This window comes from Myotis daubentonii, chromosome 16 (assembly GCF_963259705.1).
Source record: "Myotis daubentonii chromosome 16, mMyoDau2.1, whole genome shotgun sequence".
NCBI lineage: Eukaryota > Metazoa > Chordata > Mammalia > Chiroptera > Vespertilionidae > Myotis > Myotis daubentonii.
Window position 1 is genome coordinate 43269153 of NC_081855.1, and position 14737 is coordinate 43283889.

General features: G+C 42.7%; 1 protein-coding gene across 4 annotated transcripts in view; it reads right to left on the bottom strand.

Moving 5' to 3' along the window:
• GPATCH8 (G-patch domain containing 8) overlaps nucleotides 1-13423 on the bottom strand; it is an 81082-nt gene extending 67659 nt beyond the window's left edge. For 2 of the 4 annotated variants that reach the window (XM_059670405.1, XM_059670407.1), the window contains exon 1: nucleotides 13282-13313. Coding sequence is in view for 1 of the 4 variants with exons in the window: in XM_059670404.1 (XP_059526387.1) it covers nucleotides 13282-13326 (45 nt within the window). In the remaining 3 variants the exon portion in view is untranslated. Of the gene's footprint in view, nucleotides 1-13281 lie in introns of all 4 variants that reach the window. The other 2 variants (XM_059670404.1, XM_059670410.1) reach the window with 2 other exon arrangements.
• Nucleotides 13424-14737: the final 1314 nt, after the last annotated feature.

Below are 14737 nucleotides of genomic sequence, written 5' to 3' on the forward strand. Positions count from 1 at the left end.
AATAATCTGGTGATCATAATAGAATCAGGGACATAGAAAGGGAATGGACTGACTATTCTTGGGGGGGAAAGGAGTGTGGGAGATGGGGGAAGAGACTGGACAAAAATCGTGCACCTATGGATGAGGACAGTGGGTGGGGAGTGAGGGGGGAGGGTGGGGTGGGAACTGGGAGGAGGGGAGTTATGGGGGGAAAAAAGAGGAACAAATGTAATAATCTGAACAATAAAGATTTAATTAAAAAAAAAAAAGAATTCCTCTGGGAACCAAGGTAATGCATATTATTTCTTTTACCATTGGCTGACATGATAGATCTCTATGTAGAGGTTTAACAAACTTTGCATAGAAAAGCAAGTGTATGTACAATGTAACACACAAAAGGAAATTCACAACTAAAAGATGATTGTGGTAATCCTATCTAATCTAATAAAAGACAAACATGCAAATTGACCATACCTTCACTATGCCTTAAGCCATGCCCACCAGCCAGTCAGAGCAACTACATGCAAATTAACCCAACCAAGATGGCGGTCGGCAGCCACGGAGCTGGAGCGAGCAGGAGGCTTGGTTGCTCCAGTGATGGAGGAAGCCAAGCTTCCCGCCTGCCACGGCTGGCTCTGAGCTCCACTCAAGGCAACAAAGTTTCAATTATAGAAGATAAATAAACCCCAGATACCTGCTTTCAGGCGGCTGTGGCCACAGAGCTGGAGCGAGCAGGAGGCTTGGTTGCACCTGGCGATGGAGGAAGCCAAGCTTCCCACCTGCCCTGGCCGGCTCTGAGCTCCACTCAAGGCTACAAAGTTTCAATTATAGAAGGTAAATAAATCTCAGAATAAAAAAAGAGAGAAAAAAAGGAGAGAGGCTGGGAGCTTCCATCCCCGGGGGGGGTTGGCCAGCCTGAAAATGGCCCTCAGCCCCTCACCCAGGCTGGCCAGACACCCCAGTGGGGACCCCCCACCTTAAAGAGGGTGTGGCCAGACTGAAAACAGCCATCAGCCCCTCACCCAGGCTGGCCAGGCACCCCAGTGGGACCCCCACCCTGATCCAGGACACCCTTCAGGGCAAACCAGCTGGCTCCCACCCATGCACCAGGCCTCTATCCTATATAATAAAAGGGTAATGGCCCAAACAGCAGAAAGACTAGGAATGACTGATCACTATGACACACACTGACCACCAGGGGGCAGACGCTCAATGCAGGAGCTGCCCCCTGGTGGTCAGTGCACTCCCACAGGGGGAGCTTTGCTCAGCCACAAGCCAGGCTGCCAGCTGCCAGTACAGTGGTGGTGGTGGGAGCCTCTCCTGCCTCTTCAGCAGCGCTAAGGATGTCCGACTGCAGCTTAGGCCTGCTCCCCGCTGGCAAGTGGACATCCCCCGAGGGCTCCCGGGCTGCCAGAGGGATGTCTGACTGCCAGCTTAGGCCCGGTCCCCCCACCACCCCCCCTGGGGAGCGGGCCTAAGCCAGCAGGTGGTCATCCCCCGAGGGGTCCCAGACTGCGAGAGGGCACAGGCTGGGCTGAGGGACCCTGTCCCCCCGATGGCACAAATTTTTGTGCACCAGGCCTCTAGTCCTATATAATAAAAGCCCAATGACCAAACAACGGAACGACCGATTAGTCGCTATGATGTGCACTGACCACCAGGGGGGCAGACATTCAATGCAGGAGCTCCCCCCTGGTGGTCAGTGCACTACCACAGTGGGAGCGCCGCTCGGCTGACCAGGATGCGCAGCTGCTCCTACTGCAAACCCTGGGCCGACGGGCAGGAACCCAGGCTTCGATTATTGCCTTCTCACCCCAGGCTCCTCCTCCTCTGCTCCTTGTTGCCTCCTCCAGATGCCTGCAGGCTGTGTAACTCCGCAGCCGCCAGGCTCGCAGAGCTGACCCTGGAAGCTGGGAAGCAGGTTTGTGGCCGCTGTGGGCCTGAGGCCTACTCCACCGCCCCTCAGTGCTATTGTCCCTGGGCCCGGCCCCAACCGAGTCCCCTGAAGAGGCGAGTGCTCTGGCTCCACGGAAGATGCCAGATCAGGGAGCAGCCGCTCATAGGGTGGGTCCACAGCCACTCGGCTGACCGGGATAAGCGGTGCTCCCACAGTGGGGCCAATCCCCACAGGCCACGCCCCCCACCAGTGCACAAATCCCATGCACCGGGCCTCTAGTCCTATATAATAATAGAGAAACATGGTAATTAACCGTAACTTCGCTACCCTTCCCATGGGCTAATCAGTGAGACATGCAAATTAACTGCCAACCAAGATGGTGACCGGCAGCCAGGAGGCTGAAGTGAACAGGAGGCTTGCTTGCTCCAGTGAAGGAGGAAGCCAAGGTTCCCCGCCTGCCGCTGCCGGCCTCTGAGCTTGCACTCTAAGCAACTATGTTGCAATTATAGAAGTTAAACAAAACCCAGAAACCTGCTTTCAGCCTTCAGAGCTGGAACGAGCAGGACCGCAACAGTGTTACAATTATAGAACCCAAACAAACTCAGAGACCTGCTTTCAGCAGTCGAGGTCTCAGAGCTGGAGCTGAGCCTCAGAGCTAAAGCCGGCTCTCAGCTCCAGTGACAACCATAGAAGGTAAATAAATCCCAGAATAAAAAAAAAGAAAAAAAAAGGAGAGGTTGGGAGCTTCAGTCACCCGCCAGCATGAAAACGGCCCTCAGCCCCTCACCCAGACTGGCCAGGCACCCCAGTGGGGACCCCCACCCTGAAGGGGGTGTGACCAGCTGAAAACAGCCATCATCCCCTCATCCAGGCTGGCCAGGCACCCAAGCGGGACCCCTACCCTGAAGGGGGTGTGACCAGCTGCAAACAGCCATCATCCCCTCATCCAGGCTGGCCAGGCACCCAAGCAGGACCCCTTGATCTGGGATACCCTTCAGGGCAAACCAGCTGGTCCCCACCCATGCACCAGGCCTCTATCCTATATAGTAAAAGGGTAATATGAAAACTGACCCTAACAGCAGAAAGACTGGGAATGACTGGTCACTATGACACATACTGACCACTAGGGAGCAGACTCTCAATGCAGGAGCTGCCCTCTGGTAGTCAGGTCGCTCTCACATGGGAGGAGCTCTGCTCAGCCATAAGCCAGGCTGATGGCTGCCAGTACAACGGTGGTGGTGGGAGCCTCTCCTGCCTCCTCAGCAGCGCTAAGGATGTCCGACTGCAGTTTAGGCCTGCTTCCCGCTGGCAAGTGGACATCCCCCGAGGGCTGCCGGGCTGCCAGAGGGATGTCTGATTGCCACCATAGGCCCAATCCCCCAGGGAGCGGGCCTAAGCCAGCAGGTGGTCATCCCCTGAGGGGTCCCAGACTGCGAGAGGGCACAGGCCAGGCTGAGGGACACCTCCTTCCTGCCCGAGTGCACAAATTTTTATGCACCGGGCCTCTAGTTATACATAATACATAATACAGTGAGATTGTAACTACTTATAACACAACCTCCATACCTGATATATCCCTCAATTGGTTTTATAGGATATCACAGAAATAATCCACAGCACAGCAGGAAGCTGAGTCTCCAGTCTGGACATTTTTCTCAGCCTCTACTAAGCCTACATATATACTTGCCTTTACTTAACCATTAACTCAAATGTCTGAGCAACTTCCAGGTGCCAGACCCCAACTCAATGCTGGAAAAAATGAAAAACAACAACAACAACAACAACAAAAGCTTCTCATTCAAGAAGTTTTAAGTTCAGTGAGATGAGATAAATTATAAGAAAGTATATAGTAGAAAAGTTAAAACATCACAGTGGTTAAAGGCTGAGACCAGTTCCAAACTACCTGAAAGCTATCTCTTCAACTAGCTATGTGAATGGGGATATGTTTTTTATTTGTAAAACGGGAACAATAGAACTTAACTTACTAGGGGGTTATATGAGAAAATACGTAACATAGTTCCTAATAGAGTAAGCACCCTGTATTGTTTACTAATGAAAGTGCTATTACTGAAATATGGCCAAAGTGCTGTGCAAGCACAGAAAATGAAACAACTAACTCTGCCTAGGAAAGATGTTAGTGATAACATCAAATTGAGTCTTGAAGAATGAATAGTAGGAATTCCAGACAGGTAGGAACATACGCAAAAACAAGAATAACGGAAAAGCCTAGCTGATCCAGATAACAGAAACTGTTGATGGCAAGATGAGGGGAAAAGAGATATACCTATTACAAGAGATTCAGGATGCTTAAAAGTCTTATAAACCAAGTTAGTGAGTTTGGATCTTATTCTTGAAACAACTAGGAACCACAGAAAAAGTCACAGCTTATGAGAGATCAAAGTTCAAATCTGAGTTTACTAACTGTGGGGCCTCAATTTCTCTAAGCCTACTTTCTCATTTCTAAAATGACACCACCTGGTTTAGATGGTTACTTAGGTTAAATATATCCAAAATGCCATGGCACGGAGCCTAGCATGTAATATATACTCAACAAATAGTAGCTGATGTTCTCATCACTAGATATCACAGCAGTTAAAACTTTTGATTCTGATAATGGTCAAGAATAAATTTATATGGGGGGGATGAGGACACATTTGTAATACCTTAACTAATAAAAAAAAAAAGAAAAGAATAAATTTATAGTACCCTAATTTGACAGCCTCTAGGAAGTACCATTCTCCTCTCCTGGCTACTTTGTACTGGAACAGATGAACAAAATTAACTGATTTAAACAATCAATTAAACTTATAACACTGAAATGTTTCTGGAAAAACTATATATTTAATGATAAGCATACCAACTATGTCCTACCAGTTAGTTAACTGGTAGAAAATACTGCTATGTATTAAAGAGAAACAATGCTTTATATTCTGTAGACAATACCAGCACTCATCTCCTTGAAAAGAGGCCAATGTATATACCAAATCAGAAAGGACACTACAAAAGAAATCAGAATATTAAAGTACAAAACCCAGCTCTATAGTAGGCAAAATAACTTACCTGGGCCTCAACTTCATCTATCAAATAGGAGTTACTTCTATTCCATTTACCTTACTGAGTTACTGGAAAAATTAGACAAGAATGTATATAAGGGCACTTAGTAAACCGTAACAGTATACAACTATGCAATACAGTGGAACCTCGTTTCTCGAACATCTCCCATCTCGAACAATTTACTTCTTAACCTGACAACCCTTCATGCTGTTACCTGTATGATGAGTCACGCATCTATCAGGTGACAAAAGAGAGAATGGGCAAATATGAGTCAATTTACCACTGTTAAAATCTCAGGATATTGTGCTGTGTTGGTTTATTTATTTATTTTTTTGCTTTTGTTGCTGTTTATAATTATTGTAACATTTTCATTTTTGTTAAATTTTCATTTACATTTCATGTCCTTTTTATTTTTAAAGTGTTCATTTATAGATTAAACAGTACAATAGACGTGTACTGTACATAAGAAAAGTTAAAATAGGGAATCATTTGGGGGTTTGGAATAATTCAATTTACATGATTTCTAATGAGAAAAAATGATTCGGTTTTTGAACAGCCTTCCAGAACGAATTAGGTTTGAGAAACGAGGTTCCTCTGCATTACCATTCTAATATCCAGGTTAGATGATTTTACAATATCCTGGTGCCTCAGTTCCTTAATTTCCTTTCTTATAATGAAAAATCCTGTTGTCCATTCTAATGTAGCCATTTCACTCTCAATGTCATTACCAATATTCTCAACCTTTCCATAATCTCCATTTCAAACATTGTGCTCTCCTCTAATATAGTGGTTTTCAACCTTCTGGCCCTTTAAATACAGTTCCTCATGTTGTGACCCAACCATAAAATTATTTTCGTTGCTATTTCACAACTGTAATGTTGCTACTGTTATGAATCATAATGTAAATATCTGATATGCAGGATGGTCTTAGGCGACCCCTGTGAAAGGGTCGTTCAACCGCCAAAGGGGTCGCGACCCACAGGTTGAGAACCGCTGCTCTAATACCTCCACTCCAATTCTTAAACCCCATCAGAACCTACAATCCATTAATCCAACTTTTCACTCCGCCCCTACCCCTCAACACCAAAATCCTCACCTATCTCCCTGCCAAGCTTAAAATCAGACAGTTCATTATTATAATCACTAACTTGTATACACCCTTTTCCCTTGCCCTTACTCTGACTAATGGAAACTGGTTATCACAGCTTTAACTGTATGTATAGCAACATCTAACACAATTATACCTGAATTAATATTCCCTGAAGAAAAACTGCTTTGAAGTCTATCCCCCTGTTTAAATAGCCTAATAGCTAGTACATTCCTGCTGAAAGCATTAAAATTAAACTTACTTTTGTAGCCCTAACTTTCACTTTCCCCCTATGTCCAATGGTTTATTCACTGTCCTAAAAAAACACACACCAATTCTGCTTGTTCCACTTCTGTACTTTTGCCCTGGCTATTTTCTCCAACTGAATGCCTCCCGTTCTTTTCCTTTGCAAGGATACACTCCCATCATATTTCAAGACCAGCTTAAATGCTAATTTCTTCATAAAGGCATGCCCAATCATCCGACTTTAAGGGTTCTCTCCATTTCTTAGAGCAGGGGTCCTCAAACTACGGCCCGCGGGCCACATGCAAATACAAATATTGTATTTGTTCCCGTTTTGTTTTTTTTACTTCAAAATAAGATATGTGCAGTGTGCATAGGAATTTGTTCATAGTTTTTTTTTAAACTATAGTCCGGCCCTCCAACGGTCTGAGAGACAGTGAACTGGCCCCCTGTTTAAAAAGTTTGAGGACCCCTGCCTTAGAGTTCTGCATTACACTATTCATCTGATAATCATGTTGGTCTTAATAAACTAAGTATTATTGTTATTTTTGTTCTCTCTCCATTTATAACAAAAGCTCCTTGAAAAACACCATTTAATGAACTCCCCCAGACATACTCACACATACTTCTCTGTACAACTACTATTAAAATAGTTTTAACAATCTTTTCAAAAATTATTTTATATTCTAGAAAATAATCTCGAGGTAAATATATCCTTGGTATCTCTTGTGCAGATGATACCCTAATACTTTTAAGCCATCTAAATTTTCAACCACTTTCATTCTTTTTATTAAGATATCTCATACTACTCACAGCAACAAGGGAAATTACTGATAGTACAGCATATAATCCACAAGCGTCAGCCTCAATTTCATCTCTAGTCAAGACCTAGAGTATGAAATTCATTTCTTGGTTTTTGATCAGTACTGCCTACAAAAAGGGTGAAAAATGAGGCTTCTGTTCCCTCATCAACTCTGGAAAAATAATGTTACATGAGATATGAGTACTGGCTTTTCTAACAATCATTATTTAAAATGTCAGCCACAAACATGACCAATGACATTTTTCTATTTCAACTTTAAAAACTTTTGTATTTCACTTCTAAAAAGCACAGAGATAAATTGAAATTCTTTTAAATCAATGCAATTGCCAAAAGCAAGGATGACAATAAATAATTGATACCTTGTGAGATGACATCAAATGTACTATTACAAAGATAGTTTCTGGTTGCTTGAGTGACACACAATGCAAGATTTATTTGACCTCAACATTGTCAATTAAAAAAAAAAGGTGGTGGTGGTGGTGGGGGAGGGGGAGGCGGAGGAGGGGGGAGGAGGGGGAGGAGGAGGAGGAGGAGGAGGAGGAGGAGGAGGAGGAGGAGAAAAAAGAATTAAAGCAAATTAACAGGAAACTTATGTTTTGGCCCTAATTGTAATTTCTTCCTATCTATAGCACTTACTAAAACACTATGTGCTATTAACCTATGTACAATGCCAAAGCAATTTTAACTACCTTTTCTTTAATACATTCCTAAATTAGGTATAAAATACTAAATGTATTTGTTAAATCCCAAGGAAATTATTTTGTATAAGCAAGATAATACAGTATTTTGTCTTTCAGCCTGAGCATATTTAAATTTTTGTATTGACTAATGCAATATGCATTAAGCATATCTGATTAGACTTCCTTAATTAAATGGACAATTTACTTTTTATAAATGGGAAAAACCATTACAACATCTTCTGGTATTCACTGCAATAGCAAATCAATGACTTCTTTCAGTATTTGTGGTGGTCATTTGTAATTCCTTTGGTAATTACCATGAGTCAGCTTTCACTTAATACTAAATGGCAATGCTAATATGAAAAGAGAATTAATGCCAGACATACAAACAATCAAAAGTACCAAGTTGTTTCAGGGAAGGAATTTTAATAGAATTCAAGAACTGGATGTCTACCTCAAGCTGGAATCAATTTTCATTAATAAAATATTAGAAACTTATTAAATCACAAGAACAAAGATGAAACCTCTACATGGATTTCAAATCCATAATTCAAGATCTCATGAACTTCTGCTATTCCTTTTCAGAAAATGGTAATTTTGACCACCTCCAGAAAACGTTTTATTTCATTTTATCATGTACCCAAATGGAGAGAAATTATATGGAAATTTATCTCAGCCATGAAGCAGCAGAATCAGAACAGTTAATTATATATGTGTTGTTTTTATAAATGTAAGTCACAAATTTTAGTTCTGGTTACATAACTTCTAAAGAGATAAGAAAATGTGATTTAAAAGAAGTATCACTGCAGTACTCTAATGAGAATTGTGTGACAAATAGAGAATACAAGTAAAGAATACAACATGACAGCTATTTTTTCTATAATGTTGATGGCATTAGAACAGCCCCTATAATAATCAGCCTAATAGTAAGTGTATCTGTCTAGATCTGTTTCTTCCTGGTCTCTCATGCCTACCTTGAAAACAAGCAAGCATTCCATCACATGAAGCCCCATAAGTACAGTTCTTGTCAACCTCATTCTCCCAACAGTACAACTTATATTTTTCTCTCTGATGTTATTCCTTGATATGTTCCGTGTTTTTAAGTGCCTTCTATCTTAAATGTATATATCCTTTACCCTTCAAATCATCACCAGGGAGCCTTTCCTTATGCTGACCTTATTTGGTCACTATTGATCCCCTGAGAATATAGTAACCAATAATTCTGAATTTGTTTATAATCATGCTGATTCATCATCAGTATTTTGAAATCTGTATGGCCTTTGTTCCAATTCTTTCCACCTACCATGCACGAGAAAGAGAATAGTTATGATTTTGCATCAGTTTTAGTATCTCAAGCAAAGCTAACATTGATTTTCATTGCTAGTGGCATCTCTCTCTTTCAGATGATGGGAGAGAGACCCAGAAAACAGAGATTAAAGCACTTGCCCATGTATCATCTCTAGCATGCCTACATTAATCAGAGTGCCAACTCTATAGTACCACAAAGAAAATATTCTGATACACTTTTGTGACCTAAGTATTGTTAAACTGTAAACACCCTCATTTAATGGTCTCAAATAATTATCTAAAGGTCACATCCTGATGTCATATATGAAACACAAGCAGGAATCCTACGAACTTTTACATAAAAGTAATACATGACTTATTGCTATTTATCACCATGATTACTTATACAGAGTATATAAAGTTCTTGGGTAATTTTTATAGTTTAATTATGACCTTTAAGATAATATGTATTTCTCTCATTACTTTACCACTCACTATTATCATAGCTCCTTTTCAGTAGAAATCTAGTGCAGCCCGGCCAGTGTTGTGCAGTGGTTGAACATCGACCCATGAACCAGGAGGTCAGGTCACAGTTGGATTCCTGGTCAGGGCACATGCCCCAGTTATGGGCTGGATCCCCAGTAGAGGGCGGGAAGGAGGCAACAGATCAATGATTCTCTCATTATTGATGTTTCTAGGTATACAAATTGAAGAACAGTTCCTCACTAGTACTGAGCTGCATTACCATTAATAGCTGTGCAACTACTAAATGCTAAGCTGTGTGTTTAACACGTTACTGCTGTAAGTCACTGTACAAGTAAAACTTTCTTTAGTGAACCTATTAGTCAAAGTGTTGAATACATCTATATTCTAAGTTTTAGTATGTATTTTCCCTTAGTTTGCATTACATTTCAATCTGTGAATAAATATGCCTTAATCTGATAAATGTAGGCAGAAGGCATGTCTCATTCAGAAACAGGACAAATTCTTAAAGTAGTTAAAACTCTTACAGCATTAAAAGAAATCAGCATAGATCATAAAGATTTCCAAAGATAAAATACCACTCAAAAAGGCTACACAAAAGAATGTCTAAACTAAAACAACAGTTAATATATCCTCTATAACAGTGCAACAGAAGTCCCCCTAGAAGTCCTTGGGAAATCAACAGATCTGAACAAACTAGAACAGAGTAAAATTAATTGAATCACCTCTCTAAAAGCTCATTTGTTCTTTGTGACCTATAAATTTATCCTCCACAGTTGATGACTCAATTAGTTATATAAAACATATAATTGGCAGTAGAGATAATGGTCCTGAGCACAGGTTCAAGAGTTAAAAAGCCAGAGTCTAAATCCACAGTCTGCCAAACCAGCTGTGTACCAGTACTTGGCCAAAGTATTTAAAACTCTGCCTCACCTGCCTCATTTGAAAATGTAATAGTGGCTATCTCATAGGGTTATTGTGAAGATTGAGATAATACATGTAGTCTGTAGAGTAGTACCTGTTTATTATTATAAAGTTATCAAAGCCTTTTAAAACCACTATAACCTTATAAATCAATGTCACCCCAATAAATTTAATTTAGAAAACTTTTAACTGTATATCCCTAATAATACTCTTTATATTCATAAGTACTTCAAGTGGCATACCACAGTTATGCTCCTCACTATACTTGACACACCTTTGAAACTTTAGGTGTTCACAAAATCTCATAGTGAACCCACCTCGGACTCCATACTAAGTTCAAAAGACAACTTGATGTTGTCTTCAAAATTTGCTTGATGGTAAATTGGCAAAGAAAATGATAGCCATCTAGAACTTACCAGAGAAGATGCACAGAAAAATTTTCCATTACTCTAAGATCTGTTTAAAGCAACAGGATCTGTGTGCTGTGTTTGGAAACCTACTTTGGATTTGTTTTCAAGTGTATTCAGTGGCTTCACCTTGTTTATCACTTAAAATCTTAAAAGGAGGCCATATTTAATTTTGAATAACCTGACCTTCAAAATGTTTGGTATACTATATTATATGCAGGAGTGTCCTATTACATTTTCTCTCCAATAACTTTAATCAAAGGACATCATTAATGAAAATCTATCTATACTTTTCCCTTTAGTAAAAAATACTACTTTATTTTTAAATGAATGTTTTGGAATGTTAGCACAATAACTTACAAAATTTTTAACATCTTGTAATTGTCTAAAAGGTTTCATTCCCAATGCCCTATTTACCCACCCATAATACTAGGATATCTGACTTTAAAAAAAACCAACCCCTGCCCAGTGTTACTCAGTGGTTAGAGAGTCAGCCCCTGCAGCGACGGGTCCCAGGTTTGATTACCAGTCAAGGGCACACACTTAGGTTAGATACCTGCACGGGTCAGGGGACACACAGGTAGGGGGGTGACATTCGATGTGTCTCTCACTCCTTCCCCCTTCATCCCTCCCTTCCACTCTCTAAAAAGCAATGGAATAACTATCCTTGGGCGAGGATTAAAAAAAACAACCAACATTTCCCTGGCTGACTCAATACAGCACGAATTGGTTATTCCAATATACGAGAAAATATACTTAAAATATATGTAGTATCCTCAGCATCAAGAAAGAAAGTCATCTCACGTGAAAAGGTAGAGGCTTCCTCAATTTTTTTTCAGGTGACAGCATTCATACTAGGCTATCCAGTTTTCAAAATCTTTCAAGGCCCTGGAAATCCTGTTTTTGTTTGTTTAAGTCTGCTGAAATCATGTGGTTGACAGCCATTTTCCCTCAAAGCTCAATTGTTCATATTATCTATTTAAAATTTTATTAGGTCACCTTGAAATTTTCTCTTCTGAAAAGCACTTGAGGGTGTTCGGTATCGACATGTCCCTTTAAAAATTACTAAGAAAGCCCACACATCTTGCAGCCTACTCCTGTGTCCCGGTGCTTGCTAAAGAAGCACCTTTCCCGGGGACCAAACGGCCCGCATTACACATCCCCAGACACGCTGAGCTCCTGGGCTGTGCTGCAGCGAGCGGTACAGCAGGCGCATGATCGCAGGCTTCCCTACAGCCCCAGGTCCGTCACTGCTGCAAAACTTCTTCAGCGTTCAATGCACTGAACTGTCCAGGGTTGGTTTAACCTGCTTACTTACCAACCCAATCACCTCAGGGAATCCAAACCCTTCAAACTGCCTTCTGAAACCTATCCGGAATATTCCCTGTATTACTTGGAGGAAGATTTGCAGCAGGAAAAGAACTTGAGAGGTTCATCCCGACTCAAATTGCTGTTGCCAGGATATGCGGTAGTAATGCAGTGGTCTCTTTGAGACTCTGAGGATGTATTTTATCCTAGAAATAGCCCATCTCTACTAAATCCCTTTTAACTGCCGAGATTTCTGTGGTAATGCTCACCAGGAAGGTATTTTAAACAGCCGAAAAGATGAGTTATTCTAATCTGCCTTTATTTTTTTCTTCTCAATAATGCCTGCCGGCACAAGGGCCTTTTCTATACGGTATTTGCAACTGAAAAGAAAAATCGAGCTCTGGACACTAGTTATCACACGCTTGCAAAGTCCATTATCATTCTGCTTCTTATGAATCTTCTTTCGAGGTAAAATTTGGGGCGAAATTCACGTCCTATAACTTACTGTTTTTCAGGCCCAAATAACGGCCTAAGAATAATAACAAAACAGTTAGGCCCAGGAAATCTCAATTTTTGACTAAGAAGGCGTCTAACAACTAAAACACCCTTTTGCGGGTGAGGAATCGGAAACACAATGAAAGTAATTTATTTATTAAAGAGAGGAGGACCCCCTCCGTCCGTCCCCGCCCCCCCCCCCCAAAAAAAAGCCGTGCAAGAAAAACCCAGGGGTTCGGAAGCTCTGGTCTAGTAATATTCTCCCAAACCCTCCGACCCAACCCTCTTGTCCCTGGGGAGCCAGCCCTGTGCCTCCGCAGGCAGGGGAGACCCGGGGAAGCACAGACCCCGCCAGCGGTCAGGCCGGGCTTCCGAAGCCCAAAAAGGCCGAAGCCGCAAACGCGGCGACCTGAGTCTAAGAGGCAGGAGAATACGGGGTTAGATGCGGCCTCGACTCAAGCTTGGAGGCCCCCGGAGGAATCGGAGGCGGAGAAGAGCGAGCCGGCTGGCAAGCCGGAGCGGAGCCTGGACGGAAAGAGAGCCAGGAGCGGAGGAGAAGAAGGTTTCGGCTCGGCCAGCGCCTCCCCCGGATCTTCGGCGACGCCCGTGTTTACCTGAAAGTCTCGGTCCTCGTTGAAGCGGGAGAAGCGGTCCGCCATCTTGCCGCCTTCACTGCTCTCAGAACGACGCTCTCCGGTTCGCTCCTTCTCTCCCGCGACACCCGCCCCCTCGCTCCCCTCCCCAGTTCCCCGCCTCCTCCCACGCCCACCCTGCGCGCGCCGGATAGGGAGGGAGGAAGCGAGAAGGTGGGTCCTAATCGGAGCCCCCGAGACGCATGCGCCTTTCAGCCCGAGAGGCGGAACCTTTCCCTTTCGTGGTCCGCTCGGCGCACCTCCCGGGGCGACCGCGGGTACAACGCGTGCGCACTCGCGCCGGGGAGGGCAAGTGCTTCCGGAGAGAAAGGTCACAGGGGGCGCGGTATGCACGCCTCCGGATGTTTTCCACCTGCTGATTTTCCTGTGTGTATCTTTCATTAACCTCCTGCTTCCCTGTGTTTGCAGAAGCTCCGCCTTTGCTTTCTTTATTTAAAAAAAATATATATTTTTTACTGATTTTTTTTACAGAGAGGAAGGGAGAGGGATAGAGAGTTAGAAACATCGATCAGCTGCCTCCTGCACACTCCTCACTGGGGATGTGCCCCCAACCAAAGTACATGCCCTTGACCGGAATCGAACCTGAGACCCTTCAGTCCGCAGGCTGACGCTCTGTCCACTGAGCCAAACCGGTTAGCTCCGCCTTTGCTTGCTTAGCAGCATAATACAGTGGCTGAAAGCGCGGAGTTTAGAGCCAGACTTCTTGGTTTCAAATCCCAGTTCTCCCGAGGATTAAACTGTGAACGAAACAGGAACGATAACTTCTTTCATAGGGCTTACATTCCATTGAGGACTATCAGGTAAATAATAAAATAATTACATAATTTCAGGTATTAACGAGTGCTACATGCAGTAAAACTAGGTACAGTGAGGAGCGAGACGACCTCTGAAACTACCTTTTTCCCTGAGGAACAGCAATGGGTCCAGGCCTTAGGGCAGAGGAAACCAAAGACCCAATGACTGTTAAGAACTTGGCATTTTTCAAGCGATCATTTGAGAAGAGTTACTTCTTGAGTGACCAAAGTTGATCCAAATGAACTAAAGCTGTCTGGGCTTCAGTTTCCTTTTTATAAAGTAAGGAAATTGGATTTGGTAATCTCTACTGCCCATGCCCAGCACTAATTTTGTATGGGTTATGAATCAATTTTTCCTATTTTATGACCTTCCTGAGGACCCCACCCAGCCCTCTTGCTCTCTTAGCCAAAATACATAAAACACAGGATGGGTAGCAGGACTTCCCTGCTTTTGAAAAAAGTAGTTGAGAGAAATCACACAATGGAAAAATGGCCCTTACCCACCTTGAGAGAATCAAATGAAATGTAATTTTTTGGAGGAAGGGTGTGTATCTTCTTTTATTACCCTCTGCCTTATCCTACCCCAGTCCAAGCAGAATACAGTTCTAAGTGGTGAAAAGAGC